Source organism: Aplidium turbinatum, chromosome 14, assembly GCF_918807975.1.
Source record: "Aplidium turbinatum chromosome 14, kaAplTurb1.1, whole genome shotgun sequence".
Classification (NCBI taxonomy): domain Eukaryota; kingdom Metazoa; phylum Chordata; class Ascidiacea; order Aplousobranchia; family Polyclinidae; genus Aplidium; species Aplidium turbinatum.
The window spans coordinates 9281391-9299912 of record NC_137485.1 but is presented as its reverse complement, the minus strand read 5'-3'; the positions used below and the strand labels follow the sequence as shown (position 1 = coordinate 9299912).

The window sequence follows — 18522 nt, the reverse complement described above, 5'->3', positions numbered from 1 at the left end:
TCTAAAAAGATACTCTGTTTTGTTCTCTTTTGCATTGAATAGAGAAAATATAGTTTAAGAAATACTAAAAAATATGCAGTTGTTGGTTTTATGCTAAATTTACTATTGCTCTATGTCCAACTGCTGCTTTGCATTGTTAAAAAAGAAAAGAAACCAATGATTTTGTTTGGAACATTTTATGATGTGTTCTTGTTTCGTCCAGTTAAATGTTATTGTGAAACGTCGATTGGCAGAAGTAACAAAATGATTCAAGGTTTTGTGCATTGTTTGTAGGTTGGAGATATTTTCAGCCCAAAGTTAGCTTTGTTATGGTTTCAAGGTTCAGCCAAAAAACAAACGGGACAAACCAAAAATAATCTCGCATTTTGCTTTATTTTAAAATTTATTATTTTGATGAGAAGATAATCAATTGTTGTCAGGGAATTTTAGATTCAATACCACCGTGTAATGCACAGTATGCATGTTTTGAGTTGTAAGTTGAAAAAACTTACTTGGAAAGTTAAAAACTAGCTGGCAACACTAACTGAAAACCCAACATTGGTGTTTCTTAATCAAGACCTCAGCCAGCTCAGAGAGTCAGAGTCAGGCCTTTTGAAAAAATTGAATGATACTGAGAAAATGCTGAACCCTGGCAGTTAATTTTATAATATGACACACTCTTCTGATAAAATTGTTGTTTGCTTTTTTAACAAGGCTGCCAAATCTGGGGTTTTGCTTCTCGATCTGAAAAACAAGTAAACTGAACTGTGACAGTCTCGCCATGTTCTTTCGAAAAGTGCAGATGAAATATTTTCATAGATCCATTGTATGAAAACCAAATCTTTTAGCCAAGCTTTTAGAAAGCAGAAACAGTCAAGATAGACTAACCAAGTACCGTATGCTACAGCTGTGAACCTAATCAAAAAAATAGAGGATGGTACACTGAGCAACGCCATACCGTAAATATAATAACATAGCCTCTAAGGCTATATGTACACATTCACTCAAGCATGACATATTCTTTTCTTTCATTTTCTCTTTAAAAACAAATACTGAGAAAAGAACAATGTTAAAAAACTGAAAAATTTATTGCTGCCGCCTTCATACGTTTATACATGCATGACTTGACGTTTTGCAAAAAAATATGTAGCTGACATATTAAGCATACCTGAGGAGGGCACATATTGAGGTCAAACATCATGCTTGAGTGAACAAGTGAATATAACCTCAAATGCTATATTCACAATATATTGTAAATATAGCCTCTGCCTTTAGATTAAAGCAGCCTTAATTCACTTTATAATTTATCCCTTTCTGTATCAAATTAGATAGCTCATCTGTACTATCTGCATTCTGCAAACCTCAAGAGATTTCATTGGATTTCGGTTCGACCCAGATTGGAAGCGCTTTTTTAGCAAACTTGATGAATATTTTAAGTGGGTTGTGTGATAATATTATTTTTACACTACTACAGTACTACGGAATATTCTGTCATGTGCGCTGCATTTTCAATTATTCTTCTTAGTATGAGTTTCTGGAGCTGAAAACCTCTTTTTCTACATTGTGTTGTCACAATAAGCATGAAATAAAAATATTTATATATTTTGTATGTTTTTTAATAAAGATTGTTTTTCTTGCTTTTTCAATTATGAGAAACAAAGTTGATTCTTCAAGTTTTTGAAGTGTGTTAGAATTTAAGAATTTGCTAGGCAAACTTTCATTCATCAAAAAAATGTGGTTACATTTGTGAAATGAAATTGCATGCAACCTTTACCACACAACTGCTTGCTGCTTTAACATATCAATTGTTTTATCGCATCAAAATCTGAAATCCCAAACCAAATTTCATTGGTTATGTAAAATCATGGGTTAAACATACATAGCACCCACTTACAAGAATAGCTATATCGGATAAATGTATCAGGATTTGCTTATCACTTGCATACTTCATTTATTGAATTGTATAATTGTTTTGTCCTGATGTTGTAAGCAAAGGAAATGAGTCATGTAATAAACATTTATCGGTAGCTAAGCAAATTCCAGGCTGAATTGCATTTTTCCAGCTTTATTACATTTTTTATTTTGTGTCATGTGTATAATATTTCTAGTGCATTTAAGTGGCTCAAGTTCTTAACACTCAATAATTTTGTGGTGGTCTGTTGCCACATATCACATGAACCTTATTTGTCACTTTGTTGTCTTTTGAGATATATATGCATTGCCAATTGCAATACCATTAACACACTGCATTTCGTAGTATATATATGATAGCCTACTGTACTGTTGCTGCGTAGACGTAGAGTGTAGCATTGAATAGCACAAAAATTAGCTCTTAGTCATTGAAGGGTATTGAAAGGTTAGTGACCTAAAACTGAGAAAAGGAAGACCAAAGAAAACAAGAAAAGATACTCTGAAGGATGGCCAAAACAATAGAGGGAAGTGGAGAAGTCACTGTTGACAACTGGTCGACCCTGGTGTTTCTAAGTGAAGACCAGGCTTCTTTGAAGAAAAATGGAGAGCTGTATATATAATATTATACAGTACACATCCAATCAGTTTCTAAGTAGTATCAAAAGTAAGCTAAAACTAATGACCATTTGCTGATCCAATAACAATATATATAATTCTTTATCAGAGTAACGTTTTAGTGGTTGTTAAATGCTAATCAATTATGTGGTTAATAAATTTTTTCTTGCAATGCCTAGTTATGGCAATTACAGCAGAAGAAATTCATCATTCATTGCACAAGAGACTGAATAATTGGCACACACTAAAGCCAGAAGATCTTCGATTACAGCGACACAGAAGAAGTGTTGACAATGAAAACACAATGCTTCCACTAGATCGTGAGGTATTAACTTATTAAATATTTTCTTTTATTGCTTTATTTCTGGTAATATCACAAACATAGCTATAGCTCTCATAATTCTCAGTTTTCTGACACTTTTATGTGTAAATCTTTCATTATTCTTGTGTAGATGTGTTCTAGAAAAAGATGTTTCAATTAACTACCCAATTCAATTAACCACCTTTGTATTATTTTTTTACGTATGCACAATATATTTTTTCTTGAATATAGTATTTCATTTAAGTAATTTAGGGTTGATCGGTTTAAACCGGAGCGGTTTAAGCCGCTCGGTTAAAACCTGGTTTAAACCGGGCAGTTTTGACCACTTATTACTGGTCAAAACCCCTTTAGTGTATGAATCAAGTTGCTTTTCAATTGAATTAAAAATATTACCCTCCATGTTTAGTAATGATGTTCAACTATTTTGTGTTGATCAACAATAACCTAAATGCTGGATTTGGAACAAAAAATATTCAATTTCTCTGTTTATTTTTGATATTTCAATCAGTTAGTTACGGTATTTTATTATTGAGAAAATTCAAATTCTAAAAATAAGTTTCTGATGAACCAAAAAATGCTTGGTAGAACGATGAACAATTTGCACAGCCAACTGAAGTACAAGGATTTATTCCAAAAAAGTTTTTTTTATGAAAACATTTGCCATCAAATTTTGCCTGACAGTTTGGTATTGGCGGCCATTAATGAAAGTTCAGGCGGCCATGGTCAAGTATGCGAAATAGCTGGCGGCCAATGGCCGCCAGCTATTTCGAGGCCTGCATATCAAAATGGTCACAACTCACAACTGCTTTTATATTTCCTAAATAGCCCAGGTAGCCGACCATTCACTACATAAAAATATTTTTCTGGGTATTGACCAGTTTTGACCGGTTTAAACCGCTTAGTGGTCAAAACCAGTTTTGACCACTTAGAGATCAACCCTGAAGTAATTCAGCTGTTTGTTTTAAACGACAAAACATTAATTTAGCCGTTAGTGATCTACATCCATGCTTTTTTGTAGGTGTCATTTGAAGCCTTTGATAAAACTTTCACACTTTCTTTACTGCCTTCTCCTGAAATATTTGCACCTGCTTTCAAAGCATATGTTCAAAGTAAAGAAGACACTCAAGAACTTCCTCTTGACAAAGCATCTATCTTGACGGTACTTATGGTGTTGTTGCATTAATTATATGGACAATAAATACTATTAATACTACAAAAAGTGCTCAATGCCAAGCAAAAAGCCAAGCAGAGCGAATTTGGTGTACTTAAAGAATGATATGTTTTTCGTTTGTAGAATAATCGTTTAGAATAGATGCTTGTGATCAAATTGATTACTTATTTTATGTTTTGTTGCTTTAAAATTATTTCCAAATGTTCACTTTATCATACGGTTGTGTCAAAACGATTGTATAATGTATATGTAACCAATTTAAATACATATAAAAACAGTAAGTCATATAAAAACAATCCATTGGCATCGCAGCAAATTGAACTAAATTGAGCCTTATTTTCAACCTAATCAGTCTTTGATCTCATAATTATGTACGGTGAATAGAGGAGTACCATTCTTTTCACTTGCATAAGTTGAGGTTTTGGTAAATATTATATGTCATACAAAAATTCAAATATGGCTGTCACACTTTCTGCTCCCTTACAGAAGCATAGTAATTACTTGTTGGTGACTGTGATTTATGAAAGGTGGGTGTACCCTTCCCAGACAGCAAAATCTGTCATTTTTACATTGATACAACGTCTGCAAACTTTGAATCGATGTAAAATGAAGGGATTTTGCTGTCTGAGTTTCTGCCACATTTTCATATTGTTGATCAATGACAATATGTCAGCCTTCTAGTATTATTTATCATCGTATTTATTGAGTTCCATTAAAGATAGGGGAGCTCCTAAGAAGCAGCAGGCTATTTATCATCGTTGTCGCAAATTAAACATCACAATAGAATAGTATAACAACAGGTTTGTCATGTTACACTCGCTACGTGTTGATTAAAGCACAAAATAAAACAACTTTTCATCATATGAGGTGAAGGCATTGTGAGGTGTTGTTTCCGTTGGCAGTTTAGATTGAAAGTCTCTTGAAAAGTACATTTAAAACTGTAAATTTAAATATTTTTTACACATTGCACATACACTTTCATGTCATTGAGTTACAGTACCTATTTTGATTGTTATTATCCATTATGTGCAAAGCCACTTTCTTACTATGTATTACATTTGATGGCAATGCATCAAGCAGACAAGTGATGAATAAATAGCTTTAAATATATTCTAAATTTAAACCTTGTATTAATGCTTTGTGTGAGCTTATAAGTTTGATTTTTTGTAACATTTGAGCAAGAAAATGCCATACCATGAAGTGGTAGGCTACTTTTTCTATTTACTTAAATCATAAATCACAGAAGCCAATGATCGGTAATTGGTTGTGATAATGGAAGTAATTTCTCATAACTGTCTTTCTGTGAGATGTTGAAAATTACATTTAATGAGCACTATCTTACATTGTACGGGATATATATCTTTTTGACCACTCAAATGTGAAATGAAGTTTGTTTAAACATTTACGTCACCGCACTTAGGTTTCCTGTTATGGTTTCATGTTCTGAAATAGATACCCAGCAAGCAAATCTGTTCTTTTTCACATTGATGCATTGTCTGCAGATGTTGAATCAATGTGAAAAAGAACAAATTATTTGCTGAGGCAGGTATGTCAAAACTGCTATTCCAATATCTCTGGTGATTATTGTTGGTGGTTTTTTTAATGATATCTTGTCATAAATGGTATTGAAAAACGACACTTGAAGAAATTCCGCATGCCGTGTTTATTGACCGTTCAACAATGTCTTGAGAACTTTGTGTTTTAAACGGAAAGATGTTTATAATTTCTTCTATGAAAAATGTTTAATGTAGTAAAATCTGTCCAGTCATTTTCTCTTTTTCATAGAATTTGTTTCCAATTATTATTAGAGCTTAAACCAATAAACAATGTGTTTTACAGTATAACGTGTATGGAGAAACTACACTTGGTAGAATTCTTTCTTGTGTCACTTTTCCTTGTAGCGCATTTTTACTGACTTTGCGATGTGTTGAGAAAGTGCTCTTTATTTTAAAATGTCATGACGAGATATTTTCTTTTATTGAACACTATGTCTTATGTAGCGATTTAGTCTATCGTAGTTTACTTTTCATATTCGTAGAATTTCTTTTCAATCAGCAGGGCTCAAGGTGTTTGCTCACACTACGCACTCTTTGGGTGACCTTGCCAACTGTTATAGTGGTACTTTTATACCAATATAATTATACTCTAACAAAAACATGTTAATTTTTTGTTATAGTAGCGCGATTAAGCTGTTGCCGTTGGTTATCTTACAGGGCACAGTTTTGGGTGATGCCGCGTCCGAAGTGATTGCGTATCTGAACGGAAAGGTTTTAACAGCAAACATATTCACCAAGAATGAAACGTACTTCATAGAGCCTCTGTGGCGACATCTTCTCGCACCCAAGCCTTTAGCGTCTCACGGCGATGGCAAGATACCGAAACATAAACGAAACAATGACATGCTTGTGTACCGACAGTCCGATCTCAACCTGATGCATCTTCAGAATCCGCATTCAAGCAGAGGATTCTGTGATACAAAAGATTTAATGGCAGAATTTCGAAACATGTCGAAAGTAAGTTCTTAAATTTCTCAGATGGCAAAATCCGTCATTTTTACATTTATTAAACGTCTGCAGACGTTGAATCAATGTAAAAGTGACGGATTTTGCGGTCTGGGTTTCTGCCGTGGTCCAATTTAGCTCAACTGTTCATTCATTCTTTCAAATTTAAGTCGATACCTTTCAATTTCATCATTTTTGAATACATCGTTAAGTTTAATTTGCTATTTATCATTATGCACAGAATGGAGTTGGTGTAAATTTCCTAAACAGCAATAAATAATAAAGTTCCACTGACATATAAAATGTGCAACGTCAATGTAAATATAGTTAACACTGGTTAACGTCAATGGTTTCAACATAGTTTCTATTTTTGTTAGTGCAAGAAAATATACGGACACAATAAAAATAAAATAAACTTTCAAATGTTTTCAACACAAGAATGCGTTCTCATCAGGAATAGCCTAATTTGAACACATTGTTGTGTAAAGAACGTTTGAAAGTTTATTTTATTTACGTTATATCCGTATATTTTTTTGCACAAACATTTATGTGTCTGTAGTGCTTAACAAACTGATCACTTCTAAGCTTTAAATAAAAATATCTATTAAAAGAGGTTCAACGATATCCATCCATTAAATACTTTTTAAAATTATTTAAGAAATTAGACCATCCATATTTTGATATTTTGAACTGCGGTGCCTGTCTTGCAGTTGTTTAAGGTTTAATAATTAAATGACTTTGCAGCTGATTTTATTCAATTTTTGCATGATATAAATTTTTTCAGTTTTTACCAGATTAGATTTAGTTTACTTTCTAACAAGATCCTTTAAGTAACAGATGCGTTAATACAAATTTAGGAAGAAAAACAGAACCATGCAAAACGCAACAGCGAGTCATTGAACCATGACGAACATCATCATAATCACAGAAGCAAACGAGCAACTAGCAACATGAAAAAGATATGCAAACTTTCACTGGTTGCAGATCATAGGTATGTGGTCATAGTAATGTTGTATGTTCCCAGAGTTTGTGTTGTTGGCATTGCATTGGTGTGTTGGTTCCCAGACACGAAAGACCAGAGTTCCCAGACTTTTTTTGCATTGATTCAACGTGTGCAGACGTTGAATCAATTAAAAAAAACGGTGGATTTGATGTCTGGGTTTTTACGCCTTTTTCGAGGTGTCGCTGAATAATAGTTGAACGTAGTTTGTCCGCCACGATTGCTGTTGAACGAATGAGCAATTGGTTTTGCGATCCGAGAAACAGTATAATCAAGGAACAATGGTTCGATTCTGAGCTTGTTCAGCTTTTTTTTAAGGTTTTTTGTCTGTTTAATGGAACTTAGTACTATAGTAGATGAAAAATATGACAGTCAACAATACTTTAAAGAACCAGTGGTAAAACATGCAAACTCCATGTTGTTATTATCGGCGACCAGGCCTGCGTCGTCTCGTTGGTTTAAAGCGTGTATCAGTATGCGAAACTGTCAGGATGAAGCTTTCGAATAAGCTTGTTTCAGTCCGGTGATAAAGATTCCTACAATCAATTAACGATCTCCAAACAATGACATCAGTGTGCTTGTGCAGTTGTGCACACTAGAGGACATTTGCACACACTGAAAGAAACGCATTTTTTGAAGTTGTCCTCCCTGCTTATCAAGTCTTTCATAACACTTGTACCAGTCACATTATTTTTTTAGATTCTACAGAGAGATGGGAAACAACAGCGCCCTTGAAACAATGTACTATCTCATTAATCTCATTGAGAGAGTCAATAAGATCTACAAGATCACCGATTGGGGTTCTTCTACAAAAACTCCTGGGGTGTATGTTGGATACGGGTTTCAAATTGACAAGATCATCATTCATAATGAGTCGTCAAATACGCCAAGGTAAGCTAAAAGAACGCACTGAGGCTTTTCTTAAGTTCTTTTGACTTATTTTCCAAACGACTTTGAGGAAGAAAAAAATTTTTTTTTACCAAGTTAGGCAAACCGGGGCGTGTTGTCACAGGTTTGGGGTTTTTCGATTTGTGCTTTTGCTATATACAATGCAAGTGATTTAGTTATATCATTCGTACACTGTCCACTTACACTTCCTTTTGCCACTAGTTAAACTTTTTAACCGCAAAAGGATTTTAAGAAAATCAAATTTTTGTAAAAAAAAAATTGTGACAACACGCCCCAGCACGGGGCGTGTTGTCACAAAGCATGGGGCGTGTTGTCACAATTTTTTTTTTTTTTACAAAAATTTGATTTTCTTGAAATCCTTTTGCGATTAAAAAGTATAACTAGTGGCAAAAGGAAGTGTAAGTGAACAGTGTACGAATGATATAACCAAATCACTTACATTGTATATAGCAAAAGCACAAATGGAAAAACCCCAAACCTGTGACAACACGCCCCGGTTGGCCTTACAAAATCAAATTTTATTACGTGGAATTTACACATTTATACAGTAAACAAGTTGAAATTAATACAACAACTGCTTTGGGTTTTGTTTCCTTGCTTTCACATATCGACCAAGGGTTCGGTAGTTTATGCCAAATTTTGCTTCTGCTTCTCATAAGCTGTGACCATCATCACAGCTGTGACAACTCGCCCCGACGTACGCAGACAGACAAAAGTTTTAATGGCGGCTAGAAAAGGCACGCTCTTAACTTCTAAAGTGTCAGCTAAACACCTAATGTTTAATGGAGTGAAACTATGGAATCAAGTACCAAAAGAAATAAAAGAAAAGTCTTACAATGTTTTTAAATTTAAATATAAATGTTTATTAAAGAATTTGTACAATGATCACTCCTGAAACGTATCATCCGCTTATTTCTCTACACAATGTTTTTTTTTATGTTGCCCTGTGTTATTCCATTGTTAATGTATTGTTAATTCCATTGTTAATTTTTACAAATTAAAGTGCTAGTATTGTGCTATATATTATATACCGTATGTGTTAATGTTCTTAATTTTGGGTCTTTTGTTTAAATGTTTGGGTGGCAGCTGACTTTGGTGACCTTTTGGTCTTTCGCTGCCATCCTTGTTGTGCGAATTATTTGTGTTTATTGTCTTTTTGCTTTTTGTGTCTTTCTTTTTCGCCAACAAAACAAAAAATAAACTGAACTAACATAATAAGCTATAAAATTGATTTCATACTTGCGGTCAAACTGCTCTTACGAAAGCGTCACACAATTTTGAAAAGTTAGTGAAATTTACATCGATGACCAAGTTTTTGATAATGATTTAATTTAAGCTAAACCTGCTGTCTTTTTTTGACTTTGCTAACCTCAAAATGAAGATGACTCTTAACAAAGCACGTGCTACAAATATAGACTCGAAGCAGTAAGTGCAAGTACAAAAAAAATTGCTGTGACAACACGCCCCTTGTGACAACACGCCCCGGTTTGCCTTCATAAACCTTACGATTTGTTAATGACACCATCATTTTAAGAAATCAGGCTGTTGCTGTGGCTAACGTAATCGAATAACGTTCGCGTTTTGTCGCTTCTACTTTTTTCCAAACTTTGCTATGTTATGGCAAATAATATTGTTTTTTTGCTTTGATTGTCGGAAATAGAAAACATGAGGATGATGATGATGATCTGGTGTAACATGAATGGGTATTTTTGATTTGCCTTTAATGATGATTCGAATATCTTAATTCCTTTAAACATGTACATTGGTGGGTTATTGTTGAGTGATCGTTAATGTTGGTAATTAGATTTCTTCTAGCAACGTTAAGTGAGCTTTTGCTAACTTGAATCACTTTCGAAACAATGGTGCTGTCCTATCGCGTGACTCATGCACGCGTGTTAGCTGTTCAACTTATAGCATTATCCCAGCAAGCAAAAACAGTCTTTTTGACATCGTTTCAACGTCTGAAGGCGGAGCTTTCGAGTTTCCATGTCCCGTTTCAATATGCACTATGCAGGTACAACAAAGAGAGGAAATGGCGAGCCAAAGATTTGCTGGAAGCTTTCAGCGAAGAAAAGAATCTCTCAGAATGCCTATCGCACCTTTTCACTTACGTTGATTTTGCCGAAGGCTTGCTCGGGCTGGCTTATGTTGGCTCGAACAAAGCTGAGGACGTGGGCGGGATATGCAGCGGTGTATACAAAAGAGGGTATTTTCAAATTTTCGTGTATTGTGTTAATAGTTATTATATACAAGAAATCACAATTATTATACGCAATGTGGTTACAGGCTTGTGTCAGAAACGTAAAGTTAAGCTGGTCCCGTTGGTCATATTTTTGATTCAAGTTTTACGTAAAATGTTTGCAGACTTAATTTTAATGTTTAAATTGCTGTCGGAGCGGCCCCTGAATTGATCAGATGTGTTCTGACGATTTGAGCTTTTTTTTATTACCACAGCAAATGCAAATGTTTTTTAAAACATTGTAACGTTCTGTTTTTTCGCCTCAATGTTCTCAACACAGTTTTCTTGCACAGCAAAGGAAAGGTTCCTTTGTATTTGAACACCGGCCTAACTTCCACCGTTAACTGGGGCCAAAAGATATTGACAAGGGAGGCTGACCTCGTTACTGCCCATGAGCTCGGCCACAATTTTGGGGCGGAACATGACGAGTTGGCCTCAATTGCAACCGACGCGGAAATCTCTTGCACCCCAGGCCAGGTATAAATCTAGCAAATTGTATCGATGTAGCCTCAATGTTTTGAATTTGTTCCTTCATCGGGAATGAACTTAGATTTGGAAATTGTAATTTTGAGCTACTTATTGTGCTTTTGTTACCATTCAAATGATGGACTAGATTTTGGCCCTTGTACTAGAAATCCAAAAAGTGTTTGGCAACACTTGTAATGTTGAAAAATTTGTCATCTTTTAAACTTAAAATTAGGAATTTTGCAGTGATTTGAAATTCAGTAATCACACTGTGGCAATTTGGATTTTCAAAACTATCATTTCAAAAGGATATAAAGTGAATTCAGCTTAAAGTTCCAAAACCGAAGTTAGATCGGCACGGCCTTCAGTTCGCACGTTGACAAGACCTAGGTACATAGATCGCTATGCTCTCAGCAATAACGCAACCTCGTTGTTTCAGTCCCACGGCGGAAACTACATCATGTATCCGAGAGCTGTCAGTGGTCAACACCAAAACAACTACAAGTTTTCGGATTGTAGCAAACACAACATATTGCCGAGTTTACAAAATAAAGCTCATCTTTGCTTCCGAGAGGATTCGAAGTCTTTCTGTGGAAATTATCAGGTGATGACAACCTTGATTAGCACAATGAGGCTGAATTGCTGGTTGCTAAAAGTCATTTCATAATGTCTGGGATGCATCGTCTTTTTTGTGGACGTTTTAAAACAAACGTGCAAATATCATAGTTATTTGACCTGAATTTTACAAATTGAAATGGTCAGAAACGTGGCAAAAAATATGTTCCTTGTGCTTTTCGGTTTTATAACAATTTGTTTTTTATCATATGAAGCGCACTGGGAAGAAGTAACAAAGCATCACCTAAAAGCTGACGAAACGAACTAAAACACGCTACTTATCTAGATAAACAAAACTTCTAGCCTTTTCTACTGCATATATTATGTAGCCTTTGACATCGACAATAGAGAGAAAACTAATTCTTCTCGATGATTCTTTGAACTTCTCCAATCTTCTCTGCTTGACGTTCAATTTCTCGAATGTTTAACAAAGGTGGAAACCGATGACAACGAAACGTGTGATGTTGGGTACCTCACAACAGAGGATCGATGTTGCTCTCGGGATTGCACATTGAAGAAAGGAGCCAAGTGCAGCAATAAGAATTATCCTTGTTGTACTGAGGATTGCCAGGTGCTTATACTTAGCAACATAACTTACTGGTGTTCTGCTTTTTGATGACTATCGTGTTTTGAATGAAAAGAAAAAATATCTTATGCAATATGGGATATGCCTGCGCCAATAAGCTGGAAACGGTGGCAAAGCCCATCCAAGGTTTGCATCTTTGTGTATAGCATCTTCTTGAGCAAACAGTCTAAAATTTACATTACTTCCCTTGGAAGAATATCATACGACAGCGCGTCTTAACTGGTTAAAACTGGCTTTACCCAATTACGTTTACTTACAGGCTGCTCCACCGACCAAGCTTTGTAGGGCTCGTATACCTAATTTATGCGACAAGGACGTTTACTGCGATGGTGTTCATTTTCACTGCCCCAAGCCCGATCCTCTTCCTGACAACACGACATGTGGTGATCTAGGTACTTCAATTATACGTGTGGATGTTAGTTACTTTTTGAGTCTTCCAATTTCTCAGTTATCGATTCCGGTTATTCGATGACATCTTATTAATGCTCTTCAGGCAAGCCTCTGAAACAGTATTTGTATTTAAAGTTTCTCTTACACATTATGCCAGGTTTAGAAAGTTAAAATAAGTTCATAGCTTTATATCAAGAGTTAGAAACACAATGATCGGAACACCTGGTCAATTTGATTAAGAAATGAAGAGCTCAAATTGTAGAAACTAAACTCATGTCCAGTTAACGTTTCGAGAATAACCATTTTTATATCCAGTGCTATTGAATGAAACAATTGCTGGTGCCGCTACATTTAGTTTCTATTGTTACAGACTTCACAAGGGCTGATCAACAAGTTTATTATATAAGCAATTTAAATAAAGTTAAAAAAAATTTAAATTTAGCATTGTCAATGAAAACGGTAGTAAACAGAAGTAGCAGTCTATGGCAAGTCTTTTATAAAACAATGCATCACAACGCAGGCCACGATCGCAACATCAGCGAGAACCTGCAATTCTCCAGGAAGTTTTCATCTACTAATCTAAATCAGTTGTGATGCAAAAGAATAAAGTTACAACTGTTAAGAAACGGAAAAGATGAGCAGTTAAAATTATTTTCATCAACTCGGAAGAGTGTGACTTGACAAGATCGGCAAGACGTGTTAAGATGAATGTCTGGCCTATCAATATAATTGTTAATTGAAAACAACGGTGCAGATTTTAAGTCCAAATTAAAAATCAACAGTCATGTTGTCTGTATCGTGGCAGAAAATATTTTGCTTTGTTCAATTCCTTCTAAAAAAAACTGCTTTAAAATGTTCAGGAAAGTGTCTGAACGGTCACTGCATGCAGTTTTGCCACACGCAGAACCTGCAGCCTTGCCTGTGCTCAGGCAAAGATGAATACTGTCTCCGTTGCTGTGCCCCGCTTGACGTACAAGGAGCTGAATTGAGCAGACTCTGTACGCCATTTTTAAATGAGACCAATGGAGAAGTGAGAACCCTGGAACTACCCGAGAACTCCGCGTGCCAGCTTGGCTACTGTAGCAAAGTAAGAGAACAGATAAATTGGCCTTTTGAATTTATGCTAATTGCTAAGCGATTTTAACATTTCGAACTTCCTACAGCTACTTTCAAATTCCTTATGAGGGCTTCAGTTAGGCCGAAAACGCTCGGGTTAGTAATATAATTGTAATAAATTTGTAAATATGTAAAATATATTCTTATAATGCTCAACCCTTTTGTACCTTGCCTGTCTGTAGTACAAAAAAAGAACTCTCTCACGAAACTATATTTTGAAAAGGCCTGAAAGCTGCGCGTGTAAACTGACGACTTCTTCAGATGCAAAACTGCGCTATTTTAAAGACTTCATAATCGTGTATTTGCAGGGAGTTTGTCAAAAACAAACTCAGGATGTCATAGAAAGAGTGTGGAACATCTTTCAATATATTGCTCCTGACAAAATTGGGCAATTCCTAGCAGACAACATCGTTGGTGCGGTTCTTGTGTTTTCTTTGTTATTTTGGATACCTTGCAGGTAAACAGCTATACCTGCTCTTTGTATTCACGACAAAATCACTAGTTAAAGAGTTGTTATGTCAATGCCGCCTAAGACAAGGAAAAGCTGTTCACTTCATATCATAACTTCTTTTCATAATAGATTTTTCACCAGTAACTCTTAATTCATCATCATTCATTTTCCCTTCTTCAGTAGGTGAGATTCGGTGTTTCTTCCCGTTAACAGGGGTCCGCTAGTTTTTACAGCTCGTTTCTACGCTTTCCAATTGTTGGGGTAACTATAACGTTTTGTGATGTAATAATAACCTGTTTCATGTTGTTCAGTTGCTTGATAAACTTTGTCGACAAAAAGCGCTTGAAAGAGAGCGAAAAAGAAGAAAAGTGGTGGTCAGAGAAAGGAGGGGAATTTTCCCGCTCGTCTGCCTTCCTGGGAGGGGGTGGAGGTTCTGCTCCAGTGACCCCACGTATTCGAATTCAAAGAAACAACATGAATTGGTCTACAGGTGTCGCCCGTTCTGGGTTTGGGGCAAGGGAACAGTGGAGGGCTTCCCAGGAACGGGGGCTGGCCATAAAAAAGTAAGTTTGGGAAACCACCCTTCTCACTCACCACTGAACGTACTCGTCACTAGCGCAATTGAACGGTAGGCACTTTAACATTACCCACTCGTCGAAAAGCGTACTCGGGATTAAACTGATTTCAGTCATGTGACTCGACACGTGATATTCTGATCGAAAAATTTTGATACAAAAAAATTTAACTGAATACTTCGCTACAACTAGCGTTGCCTAATGGTTAGGGCAGAGGAGTAATAATTTCGATTTCTGGGTTCAATTCCCACCCTCTGCTAATACTATTTTTTCTTCTGCAACTGAACTGAGTGCAAGAAGGATGTTAATGACTGCAATCAATGGAGTTTATGAGGAAAATTGTGACTAAAACACAAAGCAATTTCACATTGAAAAGCAGGCACTCTTCGACGAGTGGGTGATGTTAAAGTGCCTACCCAATTGAACCTTCCCGTCAGTGTTGTCATCATTTTTTTTCAAAGCTAATTAAGTTTTGTCACGTAAAATCTTCAAATAATGTTTACTTAAGGCTCGCTTGAGACAATAATGTGTTTTATATTGTTTTCGGCGCTTTACAAGGCGCGCAGTTCATTTCTTGAATTCCGTTTTTCGTTGAATGGCTTCCACATGCCTCCTAGCCGATTGCGTGGAGAGTGGTGATTGTTAAACTATGAAAAATGATTTCAGCGGTGTGGTTAAAAACTGCAGTCATCTCCTACACACAACGCTGCTTTTATGAGCAGTCTTGCTGGTTTCATAATCAGCTTTTTTAATTTCAAATTTTAGGTCCAATGAAGGGTTGGATGCGATCACCAGATTACCAGTTGTCTCTGGATCTCCTAATGAAAGTGCTAATCTGACTCCACCCCATCCATCACTGTCGCACGTGCCAATGGAAGAGGAAAATGACCGTCCTCCTCTTCTTCGAGTTGGAGCCGTGTCCCACGCAAGATCTCATCCATCTCTCGCATCTCCGTCTTTGAGTGACTTGAGTGAAAAATCTTTCGGTGAAGATGTGAAGCCCATTGCCGCCTCTTCCAACACTGATCTTTCACTCCAGGATACAATGTACGCTGAAACATCTATGATGAATAATAGGAACGATGATGGAGCGATTCACCGTCGTCCAAGTCTCCATAGACAGGGAGCCATAGCATCCCCCAATTAGTTTTATTTTTTAATACTTTGCTTAGTTCGGACCAATCATGCTTTCTTTTGGTTTCCAAAATTTTATTTTTATTTTTTCTTCGCTTCAAACCAAGCCAACCCTGCAGAGTGCAGGAGGCTAGACTATACCCACTCACTTGGTCACTACTGATAAATGATCACGTTTTCAAAAATACAGTCAGTTGGCTTTGACTTGATCATCAACGAATAATTTCATGTCATTTTAATGTTAGTGTCTATCGTGTGGCAGCCAATCATCTTCATGATTGGATTCACCAATCTTTTGCTTTTATGACGTGAATTTTATTTGTGTCGACCTTTTGAGTAGAAAGCGGATGCTGGATATGAAAACGTTCATAAGCGAGACTGAGATGTGTCTGACCTTTCATAGTCACCGGTCATTCGGTCAACTATTTTCAATAGCCTACCATAAATTCATTTCGTTGTTTCTCGTGATGACTTCGTTTTTTTGCGTTCATTTTTAGTTTGTTTCAATGTGTCTTACAATCATTTTTTACAGCAGTTCCGACCTTGATTGTTGAAGACATAGCCAATTGGTTGTTTTCAGCAATGTTTTCTTCTTATGCGAGGAAAAACACATAAGCTCTTGTTGCCATGAATTTTTTTAGGAAATGTTTGTGTTTGATGCTATTGATCTGTACGAGTGCTATTGATTTGTCTCATGCCTCTTTGCCATTCTTTTTACAATGTAGACGCGTTTACTCTGAGTGTGACATAAAGTAGCTGCACAACTTTTCATTGAGATGAGGTTTTCAGCTTGGCCCACTGAAGCTTCTAGAATCTTACCACAAATCAAGGATTTAGAAGAACGAGATTTCCAACTAAACTGCGTTGATACAATAATAAATTATGTGGCTAACCTATAGGTGCTCTAATAGCCTATATAGTAGGGTGTTTCATTTTTTCACCATTTTTAAAATTCAAAATGCCTGGGGTCCCATCTGGTGGTATTTGGGGAAAAAGTTTACACCCCAATTTTTTTTCAAATATGACGTCATATTGAGGTGGTCCACGAGGTTTGAAGTTGTTGGGCCTCAAAATCTCGAAATTTGGCCGTATCTCCGGAACCGCTCATCACAGATCGACAAAATTAGTATCAAAATGCGCAGAAGGGTCGGTTTCCTATACCTGATGTAGAGAATATTAAGGTCTATCTGCTTCAGAAGGATGGATGGATGGATGGATGGTCATTTTATTTTTGTTTGGATGCGAAACGCCGAAACACACATAAAACAAAAACTGACAGTGTGCATCCAATGAGAGAGTGCGAAAGACCGTAGCCCTGAAGGCGTAGGAGGTCGTCGAGTCTGCACTCTCTCATTCAAATAGTTACACAAAAGAAAGTATTGCGTTGATAATATTGTTGCAAATTGACACAAAAAAGAAGAAGGAAGGAAGAACAGAAAAAACAAAACAAATACAGATACTACAAACAATAATAACAATTAACATAGTCAGGTAGTGGATGTCGTTTTTATAGCTCTTGATTATTGAAGAAGTGTATTTTGCACATTTTACTGAAATATTTGAAGCCTTTGTTCATGTTTTTTTTCATATTTTGAGGTAAATTGTCCCATACCTTGATTCCCATGCATTTTAAACTTTTTTGAAATAATTGGATATTTGCCAGTTTAGTATAAAGTGAATTGGAACTTGAACGTCGGGTGTTATACGAATGAATAGATGATACATGTGTAAAGAAAGTTTTGAAGTTTTCCGGTAGTTTATTATTATAAAATTTGTACATAAATTTGCTTATTTCTACATAAATTTGCTTATTCCAGAAAAAAAGTTAATTCAAAAAATCTGATTTTCGGTCTATTTTCTCCTGATGAACAGTGATCAAGATAAAAGTTTTTTTATATTTTTCCACTCTTGGAAGCTGTTATTGTGTAATAATAGTTGGTGTTAAGGTTTCAGTACTGGGCTTGTCTAGTCTTGCTATCTGGTTAAGCAAAGCCCCATCTTGCATTGCTCCGGGACCCTTCTTGGCGCCATCCACAAAAGAAATGACATGGGAAAGATATATTTCGTTTATGTGGAACATGCATTTAAGAGTATGAATATCATGACCAACTTCATCATTAAAATAATTGACCAGTCGAGTATTGACTCCGGACTTTTTTCCTGTATTGAGAGCAGTCGTATCAGCCATGACTGAATATACTTGGGATAGGTGAACTCTGCAAGCCTCCTGGATGATGGTGCCAAAAATCAGTTCTGCAGTGACCGACACACTTTTGGGAAAAGATTTAGGCTAACAGCAAGCACACTTTCGTGCTTCATGCCATTATCATCAACAAGTTGGCCCAAGAAAACGTATCGATCTATATTCTATATTATCAACAACGCGCCCATCATAACATAACTGCATGGCAGAAGCTGAGTTGAGAAGGTTCTCACTTTCCATCAGAAATTTTTCTCTTGTTTTTTTGTCGTTGGCGGTATACTGTCGAAGGTGATGCAGCATTGCAGTTACTTGAATCTTTTCCAAGAACCGACCTCATAAG

General features: G+C 36.1%; 1 protein-coding gene across 1 annotated transcript; it reads left to right on the top strand.

The window, feature by feature from the left end:
• The first annotated feature begins 2626 nt into the window (after positions 1-2626).
• On the top strand, positions 2627-16997 carry LOC145783348 (ADAM 17-like protease). Its single transcript, XM_082595197.1, has 14 exons — positions 2627-2830; positions 3846-3986; positions 6212-6511; positions 7357-7490; positions 8199-8390; positions 10423-10614; positions 10941-11124; positions 11552-11716; positions 12161-12298; positions 12573-12705; positions 13564-13790; positions 14128-14276; positions 14582-14833; positions 15611-16997. The coding sequence occupies exons 1-14, from the start codon at positions 2651-2653 to the stop codon at positions 15990-15992; spliced, it is 2769 nt and encodes a 922-aa protein (XP_082451323.1). The 5' UTR covers positions 2627-2650; the 3' UTR covers positions 15993-16997.
• Positions 16998-18522: the final 1525 nt, after the last annotated feature.

Coding starts and splice junctions, on each gene's coding strand:
- LOC145783348 (XM_082595197.1), top strand. CDS start 2,651: ATGTGGTTAATAAATTTTTTCTTGCAATGCCTAGTTATGGCAATTACA. Junction 11,717..12,160: donor CTTTCTGTGGAAATTATCAG/GTGATGACAACC, acceptor TGTTTAACAAAG/GTGGAAACCGATGACAACGA. Junction 13,791..14,127: donor AGCTTGGCTACTGTAGCAAA/GTAAGAGAACAG, acceptor GTGTATTTGCAG/GGAGTTTGTCAAAAACAAAC.